Genomic DNA, 23135 nt, shown 5'->3' with positions numbered 1-23135 from the left:
AATGATGAAGGAATCAATTATTGACCACTCCTCCTGAAAATGCTAGTTGTACAGCAGTCATTCTGACCCTCTTGCTTTAAATATTTTAAGTCAATGACCTAGAATAAACATGCAGATAAAGTGTTCTGCTATTTCTCTGACTTTTCTGATCTGTGTAATTGTTTAATGTCTGAGACTCAGACAGCGTTTATGCTATTGGGTCAACATAAGAGCCAGGCAACTAGCATTTTTCAGAAGGAGGTCAGCAATGGCAGTGCTCTTCTCGTGGTAGGCTTCTTCAACTCCCAGGGCTTTAACCACTTGCCGACCAGGCGCCGCAGTTTTACTGCTGCAGAATGGCACGGCTGGGCGAAACAACATTATGTTACGTCGCTTCGCCCTATGGCTATTAGGGGGCGCGTGCCGGGGGCACAATGCCTGCCGGGCTCCCGCAATCGCTGGTGACACAGCGAGAACCGGGATCTGTGTGTGTAAACACACAGATCCCGGTTCTCTGAGGTGAGAAGAGACTGATCGTGTGTTCATACAAAGTATGAACAGCAATCCGTCATCCCCCCTAGACAGTCCCACCCCCCCTTCAGTTAGTACACAGAGAGGGAACACAGTTAACTTCCTTGATCGCCCCCTAGTGTTAACCCCTTCCCTGCCAGTGACATTTTTACAGTAATCAGTGCATTTTTATAGCACTGATCGCTGTATAAATGCCAATGGTCCCAAAAATGTGTCAAAAAAGTGTCCGATGTGTCCTCCATAATGTCCCGATAAAAATCGCAGACCGTCGCCATTACTAGTAAAAAAAAAAAAAATAATAAAAATGCTATAAATCTATCCCTTATTTTGTAGACGCTAAAACTTTTGCGCAAACCAATCAATATACGCTTATTGCGATTTTAATTTCCAAAAATATGTAGAAGAATACATATCGGCCTAAGCTGAGCAAAAATTAAATTTTTTTTTTTTTTAAATGGGGATACTTATAGCAAAAAGTACAAAATATTGCGTTTTTTAGAAAAATTGTTGCTCTTTTTTTGTTTATAGAGCAAAAAATAAAAACCGCAGAGGTGATCAAATACCACCTAAGGAAAGCTCTATTTGTGGGGAAAAAAGGACGTCAATTTTGTTTGGGTGCAGCATTGCACAACCGCACAATTGTCAGTTAAAGTGACGCAGTGCCGAATCGCAAAAAATGGCCTGGTTATTCAGCAGCCAAATCTCCTGGGGCTGAAGCGATTAAATATGCAAAAGGCAAACTGGCCTTCTACCACTATAACCAAACATAGTCATGCATGAATCAAATATTGTAGTCAGTTGGTATAACAGATGAATAAAGCACCTAACATAAGAAACCAGTCACTTTTATTTGCGGAATGTGAAAAACATAAACCTGGTTATTTCTAGACAAAGGTTTGTTACAGAAATTTAATATAGGCTTTTGCTCTAGCACTTGCATCATTCAGAAATATTGAAGTTGAAATGTAGAACAGTATAAAAGCCGAACATAAAGATGTAAAAATGAGTGCAAGTTATGGAATGATTAAAAAGTCAGTGCATATGTCATGTTACAGTATAAAGTAGAAGGCCTTCTGGTCTGTACATCACAAGGGGCTGGTTGTTGGTACCTTTTTTTCAGCAGGTGCCCATCTCTTAAGTCAGGTTCAACAACAGCCTCACCACCATGAAAATGCTGTAGAGACAGAAAAGTCTGTTTAAAGCTTTGCAGAATAGCAGTCGAATATAGTTCTGCTCTGTGACAATAGATACAGCAACTTGAATGACAGAAGATAACCTAATCCGCTGTGGCATGTATTTATAATTACAGATAAAGGGTGCATATAGGATCTTAACCTGCTTTAGTAAATGTAAATAAAAATATCAGGTAAATCTCCATTAACATCTGCAACAAATGTGGACCTAGGCATAAAATCAGTGTATTTTTCCACAGCAGTGCCGTATCAGCCCATGCAGCTACTATGGACCTTAGAGGGGAAAGGGACCCATTAGGGTGCCGTTTAGAATGTTTAAACACAGAAAATCTGTGTGCATGAGAAGATAACACAAATCCAGTACTGTATCATTATGGATTGCAGATGTTGATGTTAACTCGATGTGATCTTGTTCCTTCTGTGTCATTTCCAATCAAGGAAAATGGGCATGTTTTCAAGGACAGTGAGGTGCACATTTTGGAGAGAGAGGACAACTGATTCGCAAGAGGTGTGAAAACATTTTTACATCCCAAGATTGGATTAAGGTGTGAATATAAATGTTGGGGTATCTTCCTGACACTCAAGGAACTGAAGAAGTGGGTTGGCGAGCTCCGAACATTTTCATCATTACAGAACAAGTTCTGTTGAATGTGATTAACTACTATTAGATACAATCAACTTGGAATTCAGATTCACAGGGGCACTTTTCAGGATCATCTTTGCTAGTCACAGATCTCCCTCTGCAGACTATGCAGTGGGGAGAATGTGCTTAGGTGTCTTAGCAGTGTAAATTTATTGTCCTCAGAGCTTCTGGTCATCCTGGCCAACACTGAAATGAACCCTGTATGCTTAATTCAGTCTTCTTCAGGCTGTAAACATTTCAGATTGTTTCCTCTGTTTCCGCTGTTTAATAGTAATGCAAACCCCCTGACGCCCTTTCCCCCACAGTTAGTTTTTACAAAGCAGTACAGCTACAGTCACTTACCTAACCCAGCCAGTGATTGGAAAGTGAAGGAGCTACAGCAAATCACCCCTATTGCTCACTCTGCTCTCCTGTTAGCATATTCTTTGTCAGTGTACAGTAAAACCTTGGATTGCGAGCATAATTTGTTCCAGAAACATGGCTGTAATCCAAAGCACTTGTATATCAAAGTAAATTTCCCCATAAGAAATAATGGAAACTCAAATGATTTGTTCCACAACCATTTATTCATAAGTCCTTGTTCAGTTTATAGTCCATATAAAATGATTATAGCAATGTGATAGGTTGTGTAACCATAAAATGTCCATCCACAAGTGGAAGCCTCCACAACGGTATTAGAAGCAAAATCCAGCAGGAGCTGCAGAGTATAAAAGAGAAGAGAAGCGCCTCTAAGTGTAGTAATATGGTTACATTTAATGAAGGTACAACATTTAGTAACTCACATGGTTGGTGGGTTAAAAAAGGCACATGGTACAGGCATCTGGGGTAAAGCTGTCCATGTAGACATCCCCCTCACCCCCAGCTCTCACCGCTGTCAGTCTGCAATTGCAGTAGAGAGATCTGAAAGCGAGGCTTGAACCGCTCGTGGAGCGCAGCGTGGAAGGGACAACATCAATGGCGGTGAGAAGGATGGTCTATGGGAACAGCTTTACCCCAGATGCCTGCATACTTAGATGTGCCTATTTTAATGTTGTACCTTCATTAAATATAGCCATATTACTACCTTAGCGAGGTGCCTCGCTTCTCTTTTATACTCAGTTGTGACATGTTGCTACTCTTATATCAAGACAACGCTTGTATATCAAGGCAAAATTTATTAAAAAATGTTGCTTGTCTTGCAAATTGCTCTCAAACCAAGTTACTCTCAAAGCAAGTGTCACGGAACGTCCCACACTCCGCTTGAGTGCTTCCGTCTGTATACCGCTTCCTCCCAGTCTGTATACAGATATCAGATATTCCAACCTCTCTGAGCAGAAAACAAGGCGACACTTGCTTCACTGCTAACATGGACTGTTTATTATGAATCAAAGTTACAAGACTTTATATGCCGTTGGAACCTCCTCTAACAATACAACTGTAACTTAATTAACATGAGCTAATTATCTAATCCTTTATACAGCCTAGGTGACTGAGACATGACCTTTCGCCCAGACTTGTGGTCACCAAGCTTCATACAGTTAATTAACACAATAGCAGTCATCCCGTCTCCTACATTGTATAGAGGACAATGTCATTAGCTCATTCAATTAACATAAACACAGGTTGATGACACCAGCATCTCCTCACAGGATGTGTCCCAACAGAATGAATCCATTGAAAATCCAGGGCCCATAATCAAAAGGCAACAGGCTTGCATACAGTCCTCTCCAACAGCCTCTGTCCCGGCTAGGTCTGTGACAGCAAGGTTTTACTATATGTCCATGCAGGACAACTGATTGGATTCTAAATCTGACCCACCCCCTCCCAGTATGAGTGTCAATACAAAGTCAAATTCAGGTACTAGCATGGATTGAATTTAAATATACATTTTTTTTAATGTATGCACAACTGCAATCTTTTGTGCTTTTTCATATTTGCCTGGAGTTAAGCTTGAAGCAGTTGTAAAGGCATTTTTTAAATAAAAATAATAAACATGTTATACTTGGTACGTACACGGTACTTACGTACCGCTACACAAAGCGGCTCCTTACCTCCTCTTCTGGAGTCCCCTGCCGGCGCTGTCCACTCCTTCTCTCCTGCAGGTGCCCCCATAGCAAGCCGTGTGCTTCCAAGCCAAGCTGTGTGCGTCTATAGACATACACAGCGGCCCCGCCCTGCTCTCCCTCCTCACAGGATTTGCACAACAGCAGCAGGAGCTAATATCTCCTGCTGTTTTCAGTGAAGCCTGTCAAAGCAGGGAGGGGGGAGAGAAGACCTGTAGTCAAGCTCAGGTAAGTGTTTATGGAAGGAGGGGGTGCATAGAAAGTGGTAAAATGTTTTTTACCCTAATGCGGGAAATGCATTAAGGTAAAATATGTTTTAAATTTAGAACCAATTTAAAAATAATCTTTGATATGACATTTTTATATTATTTCTATTGTAAGAAATAGAACAATTTGGAGATTATCCACTAGAGTGGGAAAACACTCAGTTTATAATCAATCTGCCTCCATCTGAATACTGCAATATGCATTGTTTCAATGAGTCAATATAACGCCCCCCCCCCGTACAAATATAACAGCTTATACAAAGAAACAAGTTTTAACATTGACACCGATTGATAACATATCTTTGAATGTTTTTCATTTATCAGGCTGTACTATAGATAATAGTTAGTTACCTTCAAATGGACTTGTGAAGCAATGCTGAAGACTTTTAGACTTCATGTTGATAGCCTATTATGGCCATTGGGCGCTGGAAAACAGGGCAAAATCGTGCCGCGATTGTACAGCTCCTATCCTGAATGATTCTTCTGCGTTCAGGAGTGGGAGGTTGAACCTCCCCTAACTGCAGAAGCTCCTAAAGGATCCTAAAAGCCTATGTGTACATGAACATATAGGCTTTTATGGAGTTGAATTTAGGAGCTTTGGCAAAAAAAGCCAAAAGCTCCTAAACTCCAGTTTAGAAGCTGTAGTGTACACGGAGCCTAAAAGTAGAACTAAAGCCCTGCAATAATAAAAATTGCTAGGAATTAGAGTTTTTTGGCTTTCTCCTGGGTCCCAGCAGTTTTATCGTTTCGATGTACATTGCACAAAGCACATTTTTGCTTTTTTTTGGATATTTTTGGCATTCTGACCACACAGTGAACCTAGGTTCTGCATTAACCTCCCTGGTGGTATGGTTATTTCAGATTTTTGCGTCTCAAAGCGGTACAATTATTTTCCATAGAAATTTGGCATTTTATATTGTAGGCCTGTAATTCTTAGCAATAACACACTTAAATCTGTCCACCAAGAGTCTAGTAGATATCCCGGGTATGATGAAGTATGAAACACAAAATCATAAATTATAATATAATAAATAAATATAAATAATTATAAAAAATAATAATATAATAAAATTAATTTCCCCACGATTCACTATCGCTCAATTCTGCTGTTTACTATCGCTGTTTTCTAGCTGGTCTAAAACCACTTTTGACGTAAAGGGACACTTTTTGGTTGCTATGGACAATCTCCAGTTTACAGGCAGAAAGAACATTATATATCATATAAAACTGCATGAAGGGCATGGGCCAAAGCACTGGGGACAAAAGGGATGTGAAATGATTTCATACAGTACTGTAATCTGTAAGATTACTGTATGTGTTATGAATTTTCACTTTTTTGAATTTGCCGCCAGGCTCCGCCCCCGTGCATCGTGACGCTCACATGGAATGGAGCCTGGCACAGAGAGGCTTCAGGAGGAGGACAGAGCCCGCGGGCACAGCGGGGGGACTTCGCAGGATCCTGAGGACAAGGTAAGGATCCACCAGGATCCTGAGATGTAATCCCGAGGGTGGCTCAGGGTTACCGCTAATGGTGCTGAAATTTAACCCCGAGCCACACTCGGGAAAACCGTCAGGGAGGCTACCATACCCCTGCAATTATACCCACATGCACAACTCAGCTGCCTTAATGCAAAAAACATGGGGTCCTCATATGCGTGAAGCCAGATGTAAGTTGTCCAAGAAAAAGACTTTTTTTTTTTTACATAAAATCCAAGGAAGCAGATAAAACGTCTATGTCAGATTTAAGCATTTAAACTCAGATGTAAAACATACCTAATGCCAGCTACAATTCCAGCAGGCATGACTTTCCTTGATCGATTGTACCTCAGACCCATTATTACACTTAGAGAACCTGCAGCAACTATGGAAATATAATACAATATATATAATCAGTAATTAGATCATGCAATACACATCATCAATTAACTTAAACTAACCTGGAACTTAAAGCAGATCTGTCACTTTGCCCATTAGGAAAAAGTGCCAGGTTCTTTTTGATAGTCCAGTCTTCCAATCACAAATACCTATTAATCAAATGGCAGCCTGTTCACCTGTCTGGGCCCTGAGTCTAATCTCTGTGTATGCTCCATGTCCTCCTGTGGTGTAGCTCACAAGATCGATGACCTTCCTCACAAGACAATGGGGTAGATTTACTAAAGCTGGAGCACTCAGAATCTGGTGCAGCTGTGCATGGTAGCCAATCAGCTTCTAACTTCAGGTTATTCAACTGAGCTTTGACAATAAAACTTGGAAGCTGGTTGGTTACTATGCAGAGTTCGGTTTTAGTAAATAACCCCAATTGTCCTGTTGACTGGCAATGGAAACCCTTCTATTTATTTCTGCACATATTTCCTTTAAAAGGGCAATATTGAGTGTCTTAATGCATGTTCTAGCTCAGTGGCTCACAATATAATGATGGATGGGGAACATGCAACTTTAATAGCATATTGGCAGCTCCCATATTTCTGTCTAACAAGCTCCTTTATAGTGTATCCAAATCCAGAACTTTTTAATTTAGTTTTGGATAAAGTAGTCATATTTAAAAAGGCCCCCAGTGTTTAATTTTTGCTGTGTCTATTCAAGGTGATTCAGTGCCATTTTCAAAATGAAGGGAATTCCCTCTTAGACAGTTGACACCGGAACAGTTGTCCCTATCAGAGAATCTCTTTACCTCTTATTCCTGTGACTGCTCTCAAATTTTGGAATCATGATTACTTTCTGTTCCTTGTACAGTTGTTCTTAGAACAAATAAAGGAGAAGGATCTCCCCAGTGGGGACAGGTACAACAATAAAACCAGACATAGATTCAAAAAGCCTGTTCACACTAGAATGCAGTGTCGGAAAAGCCGCATTCTTGTGGGACTGCCCACACTGCATTCCAATTGCTTTGCCCTTGGGATCTGCTAGGAGGGTCAGTAAGAAAATTAACAGCACCCCAAACAGAGGTTGCAGATGCGTGCATTTAAAAAAAAAAATAGTGCATGCACTACTTTCGGTGCAATGTGGTGCAATTTCAGTCCATTATAAATTAATAGGGCTGAAATCACACTGCACAGAATTGCATGTCAATCGCACAGGAACTGCATAGTGTGAATGGGCCGTAACACTTCCCCACTGCAGCCAAAAGGGATTATACGAGGGGGTGCTGATAAATATTGAGCCTTACCCAAAAAATTGAGCTGGGAAGCTGAAAATCGCAGGGTGTACTGGCCAATTTGTCTATATTCAATGGTGCAAAAATCAACTACCTATGATTTTAATTTATCTTTTGTTTTCAGGTCCAAATTGAACATGGCAGCACCTCCAGAAAAATTCATTGTGGAAGAGCATAGGACCATAATCAAGTTCCTGTTTCTCCAAGGGAATGGTGCGAAGCACATCCATGATGAAATGTCACAAACTTTGGGTGACAGTGGCCCTTCATATGTAACAGTTAAACGTTGGGTTGTCAATTTTAAAACTGGCCATTTCGGTGTTGAAAGTGAGAAACCTAGTGGAAGGCCTGTTTCTGTCTCTGTGCCTGCAAATGTGAAAGCCATCCATGACATGATCATGAAGGACCGCCGAATATCAGCCAAAGTATGGCTACATATCTGGGAATATCACTTGGGAGAGTTGGTGCCATTATCCACAACGACTTTGAAATGAGAAAGCTTGCAGCAAAGTTGAATCCCAAAAACTTTGGACAACCGAAAAAAGATGAAATGTGTGGAGACATCGGTGGCTGTTTTGGAACATTTTCCAGGAATCTAGTCGGATTTCCTGGACAAACTGGTAACTGGTGAATCTACTGTTATGATCCTGAGACAAAGGAACAGTCTAATGAATGGAGGAACAGTGGTTCCCCCAGGCCAAAGAAGTTCCGTGTGCAAAGGTCAGTGCAGAAGCAAATGGCAAAAGTTTTTTGGGATAACGTAAGTAGAGAGTTCTGCTGGTGGACTACCTCCAAAAGGGAAGTAGTTGAGGAAAGCTCTCCAAAGGTGTCATCCTGTTGCATGATGATGCCTCATCACACACTGCAGGTGAAACAATGGCAAAACTGACCTCCTTGGGCTTGGGCTTTCAAGTGATGCCCCATCCACCCTATTTGCCTGACCTGGCTCCTTCTGACCATCATCTGTTCCCCAATCTCAAAAAACACCTAAAGGGACAACGATTGTTCCAGAGGCAACCAATGCTGTAAATGACTGGTTACACTGGCAGTCGGAAGAATTTTATTTACAGGGACTTAAGAAGCTGCAGGACAGATGAATGCAAGTGCATTGACTTCCTGGGGGATATGTAAAAATAGTTTGGCAGTTACAGCTTTCTAGCTAAATTTTTTCTGGGTAAGGCTCAATACTTATCAGCACCCCCTCGTATATACTTTAAAGCAGGATACCATCTTTAGGTAGTTGCCTCTAAATAAAATGTGAGGCTTTTCAATCGTGTTTATTATACTGGCACTTTTATTGGTACCCACAGATTTTATGTTATACAGTAACTGTACAATTTTCCAACATATTTACAGGAGACAGAAAATACAAGACATTTGCAAATATAGGATTACATCAATGAGTTAAACTCTTAGGGCTCCTTCACACCAGTATGCCTGAGTGTGTTGAGTATGGGATTGCGACGTGTGATGAATAACGCATTGCACGATTTACTTTTTTCTTTATTTTTTTAACTTTTATTGAAATATCACAAAATAATTTTTATTCAACTACCTTCTGCTTTTTTATACACTGCACACGTATGGTGTGAACAGGGCACATAGAAAACAATTGTTTTCTATGTGCTCTAGTGTCATTAAACCCACATCATTAAAAACTATCAATACATGCTGTATTACATGTATTACGTATAGTTAACCAAGGTTCACAGCAAGGAATGTTTTATTCATCATAGTGTGATTTTCATGTCTATCTCGGCCACATGTTTTCCTTTTTATTTTACTGTTGATTCTGTGGATTTCTTCCTGATAACGGATTAATTTACATAAGCAATTTTGTGAATTTATACACCATTTTTGGGATCACTTTTGGTGTTCAATATTTTCACGTTTTTGACACCTGAATATAACATTTGTGATTTACTTAGTTCATTATTGTCACTTACATGTTTTGATTATTTTACACCACTTTTGCAGTGCCTCTATTTCAGATATTGGGACCCTGACTTAGTTTTCCATTTATTATTTCATGATTTTCACCACTTCTGGACATTTGAAATAGAATTTTACTTTCTGTTTTTTGGTTTTGGATCAATACACTGTTACTTAGCGCTGCACCCATCCCATATTTTTAAAAAGCAGAAAACGCCTGTAATCTGCCAAAAAAGAAGCTCCTGTACTTTTTTTGAGCTTCAGGCAGTTTGCTTTAGATGACAAAAAGCTCAGATATGAACAGGGGCCATTGAAATGAATGGGATTTGTTGGGCATTTTTAGACCTTAGGCTTACAGCAGAAAAATGCCCAAAAACGCCTAGGTGTGAACAGAGCCTTAGAGTCCTAGGTACAACAGTTGTATAACTACAATTAGTTATACTAATTACAATAAGCTATATTTATGAAGTATGTGGGTTTTGTTTGCTTAATGCATTATCTAGCAGCAGCACTAAAATAACTGATGACAAACAAACTTCAAAAGTCACATAGAATAATGGATTCACCCTAATTTTTTATACTGTACATACACTATAAATTTTTTGTTGTGAACAAGCACGAGTTATCCGTGTGAAAGTGGTCTACCAATGTTCCTGTAACGTCCTGTCTACGTCCTTTGGCACCTTGACAATAAAGTAACTATTCTACAGAAGTTCTTCCTTCCATAGTGTGTGACCATTCTTCTTTTTCTTCACATATACTATACATACTGTATATTCTTACATATGAAACACAAAGTCCAATAACACAGTACAAAACACAGGTCTCTCTACATATATCCCACTTAAACATTCCTCCTTAACATTCATATCTTATTTCACTTACTCAATGATATCTTGATATCCCTTGGATCATATGAAACACGGAATGCCCCATAAGCAGCAAGCAAACCAAAAGTGAGACCAGCTGCCAAGGACACAATGCTACCTGGAATGGAACGAGAGATATATGAAACCAAATCTATAGTGATCTTATGGAACCTATAAATATACAAAGCCTGCACATACTTTCAGATTCAGTGGCCAAAAGAGAGACAACGTATTACACAAAGGATGGACCAGAGATCCAAAGGAAGCAAAGAACTGTATACAGGTTGGGTGCATACATAAATAAAAGAGGATGAAAAGCTGAAAAACATTCAGCTTGTGTGTACTAGGCCTTATGCTGCGTACACACGACCGGTTTTGCCGTCGGAATAAACTCCGAAGGTTTTTCTGACGGAACTCCGGCGAAATTCCATTCAAGCGGTCTTGCCTACACACGGTCAAACACCAAAGTCCGACCGTCCAGAATGAGGTGACGTACAACACGTACGACGCGACTAGAAAAGGGAAGTTCAATAGCCAGTAGCCAATAGCTTCCGTCTCGTACTTGCTTCAGAGCAAGCGCCGTTTTTGGTCCGTTGGACCAGCATACAGACGAGTGGTTATCCCGATAGGAATTGGTTCCGTCGGAAATATTTAGAACATGTTTCATTTCTAGGTCCGTCAGAATTTTCAACAAAAAAAAAAGTCCGATGAGGCACACACACGATCGGAATAGACGATGAAAAGCTTCCGTCTGACTTTTTCTGTTGGACATTCCGCTCGTGTGTACGCGGATTTAGCCTCAAACCCTGCTACTGGTCAACCAAGTTGGCCATCACATATAAAGAGGAAGTAAACCCTGATGGGTTTTACGTCCTTTCGCTTACCCTGCAAAGTAAAAACACAATGTGCTAGTATGCATTATGTGACACTTACCTGCAAACGAAGCCCGCGCTGTCCTGAGGCCACATCCATGTTTGCTCCTCTTACTTCCGGGGCCGCGGACTCCGGCTCTGTGACTGGCCGGAGTCAAGGCACTCGCTCATGAAGAAACAACACAGGGGGGTGTTTCTTCAGAGCGCATGTGCTGATGGCATCATCGGAGCAATATCCAGTAAATATCTCCTAAATGGTGCACGTTTAGGAGATATTTACATTACCTATAGGTAAGCCTTTTTTAGGCTTACCTATAGGTACAACTTGCTAAGGGAGGTTTATAACCTCTGTAGCCTCTCTGACGGTTTTCTTGAGTGTGGCTCTGGGTTAAATGTCAGGACCATTAGCGGTAACCCCGAGCCACACTCGGGATTACATTGCAGGATCCTGGTGCGGCGTTACTTACCCTGTCCCCAGGATCCTGCGATGTCCCCCCGTGGTGTCTGCGGGCTCTGTCTCCTCCGAAGCCTCTCCGTGCCACGCTCCGTTCCCTGCGAGCGTTGCAACGCACGGGGCGGAGCGTGGCGGCAAATTCACTTCAATTCAATTCAATTTACAGTACTGTGTGAAATTATTTCACATCCCTTTTGTCCCCAGTGCTTTGGCCTATGCCCTGCATGCAGTTTTATGTTAAATACACTGTTCTTTCTGCCTGGAAACTAGAGATTGTCCATAGCAACCAAAAAGTGTCCCTTTACATCAAAAGTGGCTTTAGACCAGCTAGAAAACAACGACAGTAAATTAGAACACTTGCAGAATTGAGCGATAGTAAATCGTGGGGAAATTTATTTTATTATTATTATTATATATATTTTTTTAATTATTTATATTCATTTATTATATTATAATTTATGTTTTTGTGTTTAAAACTTCATCATACCCGGGATATCTACTAGACTCTTGTTTGGACAGATTTAAGTGTGCTATTGTTAAGAATTACAGACCTACAATATAAAACGCCAAATTTCCATGCAAAATAATTGTACCGCTTTCAGCACCTAAAATCCGAAATAATCATACCGCCAGGGAGGTTAAGGGCTAATAGGGTGACACATGAATCAGAAACAGGTAAGCCATGCTTAATTTCTTACGGGAAAATGCAAAGATTTACATATGATATCAGATTAGCATGTCTATAGCTCTGGATCCACTGATCACGCTAATGACTTGGCAAGTTCTGGTACAGTCATGTTTTACATCCCTTCCCTTGCAAGTGCTGCAATCTTAGCTGGGCAGATTAGACATGTAGTTATTCTCTCTAGAGCAGTGTTTTTTTCAACTCCAGTCCTCAAGGTCATGTTTTCAGGCTGTGGTAATTACTAAGGCCCCTTTCACACTTATACGACTTCAAAGTCGCGCGGAGCAGTACTACTTTGTACGACTTTGCCACAACTTTGGCATTAACAAATGAAAACATACATGGTGTGAGGCTTGTGCTTACAGCTTGTGCTTACAAAGTCGTACTGAAATCGTGTCTATATTATTCAGGTACGATTTGCATGCTATAAACAACAAAAATTTACCGCGCTACTCTAAAAATGTGCTACTAATAAATAGTAGGATATTTAGAGCTGCAGTCCTAGAGTGGGGCGTGCACACATATATACAAAGATAATCAAAAAAGACTGCGCTAAAAAAATGACATATACATTGACAGCACATATAAATGTGTAAATAATGAAGAATTCAATCTATCGGGTGATCAAAAATATAAAATATAGGTATTCTAGTGAAAATGAATTTTCAATGGAATAATATGAAACAAGTATGGCATAGAATTATAATGAAAACAAGTGTATCAAATAACAAAAATAATCAAAAATAAAATGGAAATATTCAGAAGGAAACAGTCCTTGGAGCCAAGGCAGAATGAATAGGTGATCATAAAGGTTAAACACCCAGCACCCAGTGAGAAATCCTCCACCTTAATAGATGTACGCTTACCAGAGGTAAGCTAGATAACAGCTTATCTATGAACATCCACACAGGGGACACAACTCCTTAGATCTCCTCACAAGGAAGGGGCAGGCAGGATCTCTCCTTTCGGCGGACCTCAAACAGCATACCGGGGGGACCCAGAAGAATAAAAAATTTTCTCCATAGTGTAAATCCGTAAAACCATTTATTGAAATAAGGAATATGTACACTTACATTAAAAAATCGTAGTAGAAATTTCTAAAAGAACAGCCGGCCGGCTTGCATACACCCGTTCAAACGAGATAGGATGGAAACGATGACGTCAACGCGTCGGCCTTTCGACGTACGTTTCGTCCTATTGGACGTTGTCATGGGGACGTTCCCATGACGACGTCCAATAGGACGAAACGTACGTCGGAAGGCCGACGCGCTGACGTCATCGTTTCCATCCTATCTCGTTTGAACGGGTGTATGCAAGCCGGCCGGCTGTTCTTTTAGAAATTTCTACTACGATTTGCATGCTACTTGAGGGTTTAACATTGAGGTCTATGGAGTACAACTCGCATGGAAGTTGGACCAAAGTAGTGCAGGGACTACTTTGAAGTCGGCACGACTTAAAGTCGTGCCAATATGAATGGTAGTCATTGAAAATCATGGAGAATGACTTGTCATACGATTTTGCAGTACAAAATTGTGGAACAAGCCGTATAAGTGTGAAAGGGGCCTAAGGCAGTGAAACGGATCAAATCACCTGTGCAAAATAATGGACAGCCTGAAAACATGACCTGTTGGGGAGCCTTGAGGCTTGGAGTTGAGAAACACTGCTCTAGAGCAGGGATGAATTAAAATGGCTTGATACATCAATATCTAGTAGAGAAGCCAGTCACATGTCCCCTTAGGCTGCATTCACACATGAGCGTCGTGTTTTTGAGTTTTTTGGGTGTTTTTCAGGCGTTTTTGAGTGTTTTTGTACAGTTATTAAAGCATTTTTGGGCTTTGGCATTTTTTATTAGCCAATAGAGGAAAATATCATCTGTTTCATCATTTATAGCTATGTTTTTCAGCTTTTCCTCCACTTTTATTTATTTATAATTTTTTTTACTTTTTTTTGTAAGGGGTTAGATTATGGTTATGGGTTAGCCTATGTATTTATTAACTTATTATTATTTTGTATTTATTTTGTTAAGTTAGGGTTTAATATTAGGGTTAGGAGTTAATATTAGATTTAGGGATTATGATTTAATATTGGGGTTAGGAGTTAATATTCTGGATAAGGGTTGGGGTTAGGGTAATTTTTATTCTTTAAACATTTATTATTTATTTATGATTAATATTTATTTTTATGTAACTATGGCATTTGAGCAGAAAAACGCTTAGAAACGTGACAAATTGCGATAAAACGCTAAAAAATGTACAAAAATGCTGAGGTGTGAATGTGGACTTATACTTACACATCCATGGTATGCCAGAACGTATTTCAACCAATCATAATAACAAAATACTACTATAAATGTACAGGATGTTACATTTTAATATTACATGACAGCATTTAAAATAATTGGTAAATTCCCTTTGCATACCTAACTAAAAGATTAGGACAACAAAATGGATGAAAATCAAGATTACATTTTTTTTTTTTACACTTACCTTTCCGAGAAAACCCCAAAAAGCCACCAGAGGCCAAGAGTACAGCATATGCAAAACCAATCCAGTCCACAGCCATGATTCTGAAAATATTCACAGACGTAGCTATAGCTATTAATTATTAAAACATTGCCATATCTTGTAACATTCTACATTTGAATATTTAATCTGAGAAAACTTCCCAGATATCTACTTTTGCTAACTGAAAACAGAGTACCGGCCTCAAAACACTGGAATCATAGAAAAACTATGTATCTCACTAGTAACCTTAAGCCTAGGTTCACACTAATGCAGCGTTGGAAACTCCACGATCCGTACACATTTCCCGCACAGCATTTAAATCGCACTGCCCTTGTGATCCGCAGCAGTTGTCAGTGCAATCTTAATGACACCCACGGTGCGTTAGCCCACATGGGTACCATGTAATCTGGTTGCAGTGCGGTTCCAAAATTGGTGCATGCATGACTTTTGGTGCGATTTGAGCCTATTCAAAATCAAAGGGCTCAAATCACACCGCATTTAATAGAACACAAATGCAGCCCGAGGACCGAGAGATCAGCAATCTTTGATTTCTCAGTTCTCGCTGTAGAGGCGACTGATTCTGCACCGACCTAGGTGAGTATGTACGTTTGTTTTTTTTCATATTCCTCACTTCTCGTTTAGGTTGGCTTATTATAATAAAACATGCAAAACATCATTCACGCCAGAGGTGCTTAACCTTTTGAAGAGTGAGGGCCACCTAAGTGATTTGGTAAGCGGTCACGGGCCACAATGAAATGAAATAATTCAGAATTTCACATTTTTTATTTTAAATAGCATAATGAACGTTTTCCTCCTGCAGACGCTAAATAACAGCGGGAGGGAAAGGAGGAGAAGCTGGGTTTCAGCGGTTGCAGGGGGAAAATGGAGAAGATCGGTTTCTGTATATGCCGCCCCATTGCCTCTCTTGTCCAAGTGTAAAATAAAATGTGACAGGGAGGCCCCCTGGAGCATGGGGCCGGGTCACCATTGCAACCCCTAAGGCCCCTTTCACACATGCGGACCGTTTGTCCCTTTTTTCATCCATCCGTTGACAAATGAAAAATGGACATCAATGCATCTCTATGGAAAATTGACATCAGTTTACATCCACATCTGTCAACATCTGTTTTTTTAAATGGATCAAAGTCTTATTTTTGTTCCATTAAAAAAAATGGAATGGACGAAAAACGGATGTAAACGGACAAACGGTCCATTTTTGCATCCGATTTTATATTGGTGCATTAGCCACTTCAGCCCCGGAAGATTTGGCTGCTCAATGACCAGGCACTGCGCCGTTTTAACTGACAATTGCGCAGTCCTGCGATGCTGTACCCAAACAAAATTGACATCCTTTTTTCGCATAAATACAGCTTTCTTTTGGTGGTATTTGATCACCTCTGCGGTTTCTATTTTTTGCGCTATAAACAAAAGAATAGCAACAAATTTGAAAAAAACACAAAGGGGGTTATTTACTAAAGGAAAATCCACTTTGCACTGAAAGTGCATTTGGAAGTAAAGTTGCTGTAGATCTGAGGGGGACATGCAAGGAAAATAAAAAACAGCATTTTAGCTTGCACATGATTGGATGATAAAATCAGCAGAGCTTCCACTCATTTCAGATCTATTCCTTTGATTTAGAGCGACTGCACTTTCAAGTGCAGTTGCAGTGCAAAGTGGATTTGCCTTTCGTACATAACCCCCAATATCTTTTACTTTTGCTATAATAAATATCCCACATTTTGTATCAAAAAAACGAATTTCTTTCTCTGTTTAGGCCGGTATGTATTCTTCTACATATTTTTGGTAAAAAAAATTGCAATAAGCGTATATTGATTGGTTTGCGCAAAAGTTATACTGACTACAAATAGGGGATAGATTTATGGCATTTTTATTATTATTTTTTTTTCTAGTAATGGCGGCGATCTGCGATTTTTATCGGGACTGCGATATTGCGGCAGACAAATTGGACACTTTTGACACATTTTTGGGACCATTGACAACTATACAATGATCAGTGCCCTAAAAAGGCACTGATTACAGTATAAATGTCACTGGCAGGGAAGGGGTTAATACTAGGGGGCGATCAAGGGGTTAACTGTGTTCCCTATGTGTGTTTCTAACTGTAGGGTGGATGGGACTGACTAGGAGGATAGAGAGATCGGTGTTCATACATAGTATGAACACAGGATCTCTCTCTACTCCCCTGAGAGAAACGGCACTTGTGAGTTTACACACAGAGATCCCAGTTCTCGCTCTGTCACGAGCAATCACAGGAGCCCAATGGTTATTGCGCCAACTGGGCACTCGCATCGGCTCTGGGCACACGCCTCCGGCGGCGCCTGCGCCTCTAGTGGCCAAAAGACAAAGCAACGGAAGGTAACGTCGTTTCGCCCAGCCGTGCCATTCTGCCCCATAAAACTGCGGCGGCTGGTCGGCAAGCAGTTAAGATAGAAAAACCTTCTGTATGTAGCAGCTGCCCTATTACTTACCTGAGCCCCATCTCTCTCCAGCGATGTCCACAAGTTCCTCGGCCTTTCAGGACTCTCCTCCTGATTGGCGGAGACATAGCAGCAGTGTCATTGACTCCTGCTGCTATCAATCAAAGTCAGTTAGCCAAGCAGGAGAGAGAGGGGGTGGTGCCAAACCAGGGCTCCGTGTCTGAATGGACACAGGCAGCTGTGACCCAGCTCGGGTGCCCCCATAGCAAGCTGCTTTGCTGTGGGGGTATTCGACAGGAGGGAGGGGCGAGGAGTGCCAGCCAGGGACCCGAGAAGAGAAGGATCAGGGCTGCTCTGTGCAAAGCCAATTGACATTGTTGTTTTTAGCATGAAAAACACGAGACTTTACAATCACTTTAAATGCACTGTGCATGTGTGAAAGGGGCCTAACGCTACACCAGTGGTTTGGGGGGGGGGGGGGGTTTAAAAGCATGTCTCAACTATGGGGTTTTACCACCCCCAAACCGAAAATGGAAATGAGCCCTTACTGTCCTAAGCCAAGGCTTCTTTTACACAGATTTGCTGTGGCTTAAGGGGGTTGTAAGCCCTCAAGGTTTTTCCACCTTCATGCATTCTATGCATTAAAGAGAAAGTAAACCCTGATGGGTTTTACTTTCTCTTTTTCCCCTGTAAAGTAAAAGCATAATGGGCTAGTATGCATCGCATACTAGCCCATTATGTGGCACTTACCTGCAATCAAAGCCCACGCTGTCTCCGCTGGTGGCCGCATCCATCTTCGCCCCTCTTCCTTTCCGGGGCCGTGGACTCCGGATCTGTGACTGGCTGGAGTCGCATGACGTCACTCCTGCGCATGGGTGTGGGAGCCATCAGTCATGGCACTTGCTAGTGAAGAAACGGCACGGAGGGCTGTTTCTTCGCAGTGCATGCGCCGATGACATCATAGGTGCACTACAAGATAAATAGCTCCTAAACGGCGCACGTTTAGGAGATATTTACAGTACCTATAGGTAAACCTCCTGTGATGCAGCAGCCCCCCAGAGCCCCCCTTTTACTTACCTGAACCCGGTCTTTCCAGCGACGGGGACGAGCACACCAGCTCCAGCCGGTGTCTCAGGTCCTGACTGGATAGATTAACCGGTTCAATACCGGGCATTTTCACCCCCTTCCTTCCCAGACCAATTTTTCGTTTTCAGCACTGTCACACTTTAAATGACAATTGCGCGGTCGTGCGACGTTGTACCCAAACAAAATTGACGTCCTTTTTTCCCCCCACAAATAGAGCTTTCTTTTGGTGGTATTTGATCACCTCTGCGTTTTTTATTTTGTGTGCTATAAACAAAAGAAGAGCGACAATTTTGAAAAAAACACAATATTTTTTACTTTTTGCTATAATAAATACCCCAATTTAAAAAAAAAAAAAAAATGTTTTTTCCTCAGTTTCGGCCGATACGATTCTTCTACATATTTTTGTTAAAAAAAATCACAATAAGCGTATATTGATTGGTTTGCGCAAAAGTTATAGCGTCTATAAAATACGGGATATATTTATGGCATTTTTTAAAAAAAAATTATTTATCTTTTTTTTTTTAACTAGTAATAGCGGCGATCGCAATTTTTTTTGTGACTGCGACATTATGGCGGACACATTTGACACATTTTTGGGACCATTCACATTTATACAGCGATCAATGCTATAAAATTGCATTGATTACTGTTTAAATGTGACAGGCAGTGAAGGGGTTAACCACTAGGGGGCGGGGAGGGGTTAAATGTGTTTCCTAGGGAATGCTTCTAACTGTAGGGGGAGGGGACGCACAAGGGGAGGAGACCGATCAGTGTTCCTCCGTTCTGGGAACACAGATCGCTCTCCTCTGAGCTGACAGGACGTGGATCTCTGTGTTTACACACAGAGATCCACGGTCCGGCCCGGTTAACGGGCAATCGGGGGTGCCCGGCGGACATCGCGGCCGCCGGGCACACGCACCGGGTCCCGAGCAACGCGGCGGGCGCGCGCGCGCTCCCCCTAGGCGGCCGGGAACCCGAGGCTGTCATATGACGTCCACCCAGGATGGGAGATCCCATCTGTGGACGTCATATGACTATAGGCGTGTAGGGAAGTGGTTAATAGCAGCGCAGCCATTTGCTCCCGCTGCTGTCAATCAAATACAATGAAGTGGGAGCCAGGGACGGGGCTGAGTCCTGACGTCTGTGTCAATGGACGCAGCAGCAGGACACGGGATCGTGCCTGCACGAGTGCCCAGAGGGAAAACGGCTCTCCAACGGGGCACTCGAGAAAAGGCAGAGCCAGGTGCACCGCTGAGGGACCCCAGAAGAGGAGGATCGGGGCCACTCCGTGCAAAACTAACTGCACAGAGGAGGTAAGTATGACATGTTTGTTTAACTGCTTGCTGACCACTGGCTGTCAACTGACGGCCAGTCGGCGCGGCTCTCGTTCCGGGTCATATGACGCCCTCACCTTCCCGGTCCACCAGGGGGCACGCGAGCACCCGCTGTGTCACAGGGGATTCAATGCGCATGCCCGGTGGCCGCGATGTCCGCCGGGCACCCGCGATTGCCCAGTAACACAGCAGGACCATGGATCTGTGTGTGTAAACACACAGATCCAGGTCCTGTCAGAGGAGAGGAGACCGATGTGTGTTCTCAGTACAAAGGAACACTGATCAGTCTCCTCCCCTTGTGAATCCCCTTTCCCTACAGTTAGAAACACTCCCTATGAACATAATCACCCCCTAGTGTTAACCCCTTCCCTGCCAGTCATATTTATACAGTAATCAATGCTTTTTAATAGCATGGATTGCTGTATAGCATGGATTGCTGTGAATGGTCCCAAAAATGTGTCAAAAGTGTCCGATATGTCCGCCGCAATATCGCAGTCACAATAAAAATCGCAGATCGCCGCCATTACTAGTAAAAAATAAATAAAAATGCTATAAATCTATCCCCTATTTTGTAGACGCTATAACTTTTGTACAAACCAATCAATACACACTTATTGCGATTTTTTTTTTTTACCAAAAATATGTAGAAGAATACATATCGGCCTAAACTGAGGAAAAAATTTGTTTAAAAAAAATTGGATATTTATTATAGCAAAAAGTAAAAAATATTGTGCGATCAAATACCACCAAAAGAAAGCTCTATTTGTGGGGAATAAATGATAACAATTTAATTTGGGTACATTGTTGCATGACTGCGCAATTGTCATTCAAAGTGTGACAGCGCTGAAAGCTGGAAAATGGCCTGGGCAGGAAGGGGGTAAAAATGCCATGTATTGAGGTGGTTAAAAAAACAAAACAAAACTAGAAAAAACTAACCTTTACATATCCTTTAACTCACAGGCTGTGGGTTAGCTCTGCTTTTGCCATAGACTTCTATTATATCTTGCAGGTGTGCTACACTTTCAGAAAGCGCACCAAACTTGCAGGATATATAAGAAATGTGCTTCTCTGGTTTGAGGTTGAGGGCCACATCAAAGGGCTCTGAGGGCCACAGGTTGAGCATTCCTGATTTGCGAAGTTACACTTTGCACATCATTTCAGTTATTTTTGGCCAGAACTACAACACTTTGCACGCCCTTACGTGGGGTGGGTTGTTACTGCAAGGGACACAAAGGGTGCCAATGCCACCACCCCAACCTATGGGCTCTAGGGGGCCAAGCAGAACTGCTCTATTCATCAGATGGGCACATTCTACTCTGTATGAGGTCTGTTTTCATACTTCCCTTTTGGAATTGTTTTTCTTTTACTAGAATGAAAGCTATCAGAGCTGGAGTAGGACAATCAGATGACTCAATGGGGTTGATTTACTAAAACTGGACAGTGCAAAATCTGGTGCAGCTCTGCATAGAAACCAATCAGCTTCCAGGTTTTATTGTCAAATCTTAATTGAACAAGCTGAAGTTTGAAGCTGATTGGCTACCATGCAGAGCTGCACCAGATTTTGCACTCTCCAGTTTTAGTAAATCTCCCCCAATGAGTTGAGTCTCCTGTACAGATTGTGCACCAGATCTGATCTAAGTCCTACTGTGATCCCAAGTAACAGGCAGCTGACACTTTAGGGGAAGCTAGTTATACAGCAATCATAAACAGCAAACCTAAAACTAAGGCAGCTAGGCAAAGCACTGCTGTAACCCAAGCTGCTTCCTTCCTATTAATAATCGGAGCTCATTAATCGACCCTATTTACTAATTAAAAGCTGCATTCACGGCTCATGCCTACCTCTTTGGTCCCCGCCTCCAACTTCCAACCTTTCAACTATGGCATTAGTCAGAAAAGTTTTTTACTTCCTCTTTGCTGTTCATCACGTTCTACTTTACTTTTCTAGTCGGTCTTTTCACGCCCTACCTGCCGCTGCCATCTAGTGACTATGTCTGGTACTGCAAGAAATTCTTTAGCGTTTATTACGTTCTACTTTAGTTTTCTAGGTATTTTCAAATCCTGCCTGTTACTGCCATCTAGTGGTTTTAGCTGGTATTACAAAAATAAATGTTCACGTAGCTCCCAATTGTCCCTGATTTCGAGCGACTGTCCCTCTGTCCCTCTTTCCTCCTCATTTGTCCCTTCTTTTGGTCTGATCTTTAGAGTTGTATATAAAATGCACTATTTATCTCTCTAAAAATGTTTCCCAGTGCTAAATTTTTCATTCAATTTCTAAATGGCTGCATTTGTAAATTTCAAAAGTGAATATACAGAAATAGTAATGGTAAAAAAAAGCACTTGTGGGTTTAACTAATCATTACTTTTTTGGATAATTCTCCTTTAAGTGGGCGTGGCAAGGGGTGTGTCCTATGCCTACATACTTTTGCTAATAGCTGTCCTTCTTCCCATCTTAAATAGTTTGGAGGTATGTAAGTTTATAACAGGGATCTCCAAACTACGGCCCTCCAGCTGTTGAGGAACTACACGTCCCATGAGGCATTGTAAAACTCTGATATTCACAGACATGACTAGGCATGATGGGAATTGTAGCTCCTGAACAACTGGAGGGCCGTAGTTTGGAGACCTCTGGTTTATAACAATGACATTGGGGCACACTATAACTGTAGCTCGCCCTCATGGGTTCATTCACACTTGTGGCCAGGGGGTGGTAAAAACAAGTGGGTGAGCCCTGGTTTTACTGTCTCCTGAGAGCCCCCCTCCCCCCCTTCTAACCCAAACAGGGCTGCATTTAGCCCGTCTGATGTGAAGGTGCAGTAAAAGAACACCAGGGGGGCAGAGGATGTGAGGTCAGCAAGGCATTGTATAGGCGACAGTAGGGCAGCATGCAGGATGTCAGCAGGGCAGAGGATAGGGTCAGAGGTTTGTAGGTCAGAGTACAGTGGCCATTCGTTTGTATGGCAGTGTACAGTGGGTTATCAAGGCAGTGTACAAGGGTTAGCAGGGCAGAGGATAGGGGGCAGCAGGGCGATGTACAGGGGATCAGCAGGGAAGAGGATCAGAGGTTAACAGGTGAGTGTACAAGAGATAGCAGGACAGTGTACAGGCAGTCAATAGGGCAGAGGATAAGGGTTAGCAGGGCAAAGGATGGGAGGT

At 41.8% G+C, this 23135-nt stretch overlaps 1 protein-coding gene across 1 annotated transcript; it reads right to left on the bottom strand.

The window, feature by feature from the left end:
• Window positions 1–1339: 1339 nt before the first annotated feature.
• Window positions 1340–21959, bottom strand: TMEM14A (transmembrane protein 14A). The gene is made up of 5 exons (XM_073626652.1): window positions 21822–21959; window positions 15107–15186; window positions 10626–10727; window positions 6428–6515; window positions 1340–1684 (listed from the first exon to the last, which is right to left on the bottom strand). The coding sequence occupies exons 2-5, from the start codon at window positions 15180–15182 to the stop codon at window positions 1645–1647; spliced, it is 306 nt and encodes a 101-aa protein (XP_073482753.1). The 5' UTR covers window positions 15183–15186; window positions 21822–21959; the 3' UTR covers window positions 1340–1644.
• Between the last annotated feature and the right edge of the window lie 1176 nt (window positions 21960–23135).

Source organism: Aquarana catesbeiana, linkage group LG04, assembly GCF_042186555.1.
Source record: "Aquarana catesbeiana isolate 2022-GZ linkage group LG04, ASM4218655v1, whole genome shotgun sequence".
NCBI lineage: Eukaryota > Metazoa > Chordata > Amphibia > Anura > Ranidae > Aquarana > Aquarana catesbeiana.
This window is presented reverse-complemented; position numbering and strand designations above follow the sequence as displayed.

Excerpts from the sequence above, each read along its gene's own strand:
- TMEM14A (XM_073626652.1), bottom strand. The coding sequence starts at position 15,182 with ATGGCTGTGGACTGGATTGGTTTTGCATATGCTGTACTCTTGGCCTCT. Across the intron at positions 6,516-10,625 it reads GGATATCAAGATATCATTGA|TTGCTGCAGGTTCTCTAAGT; the intron begins GTAAGTGAAATA and ends ATATTTCCATAG. Across the intron at positions 1,685-6,427 it reads GGAATTGTAGCTGGCATTAG|CATTTTCATGGTGGTGAGGC; the intron begins GTATGTTTTACA and ends CTGTCTCTACAG.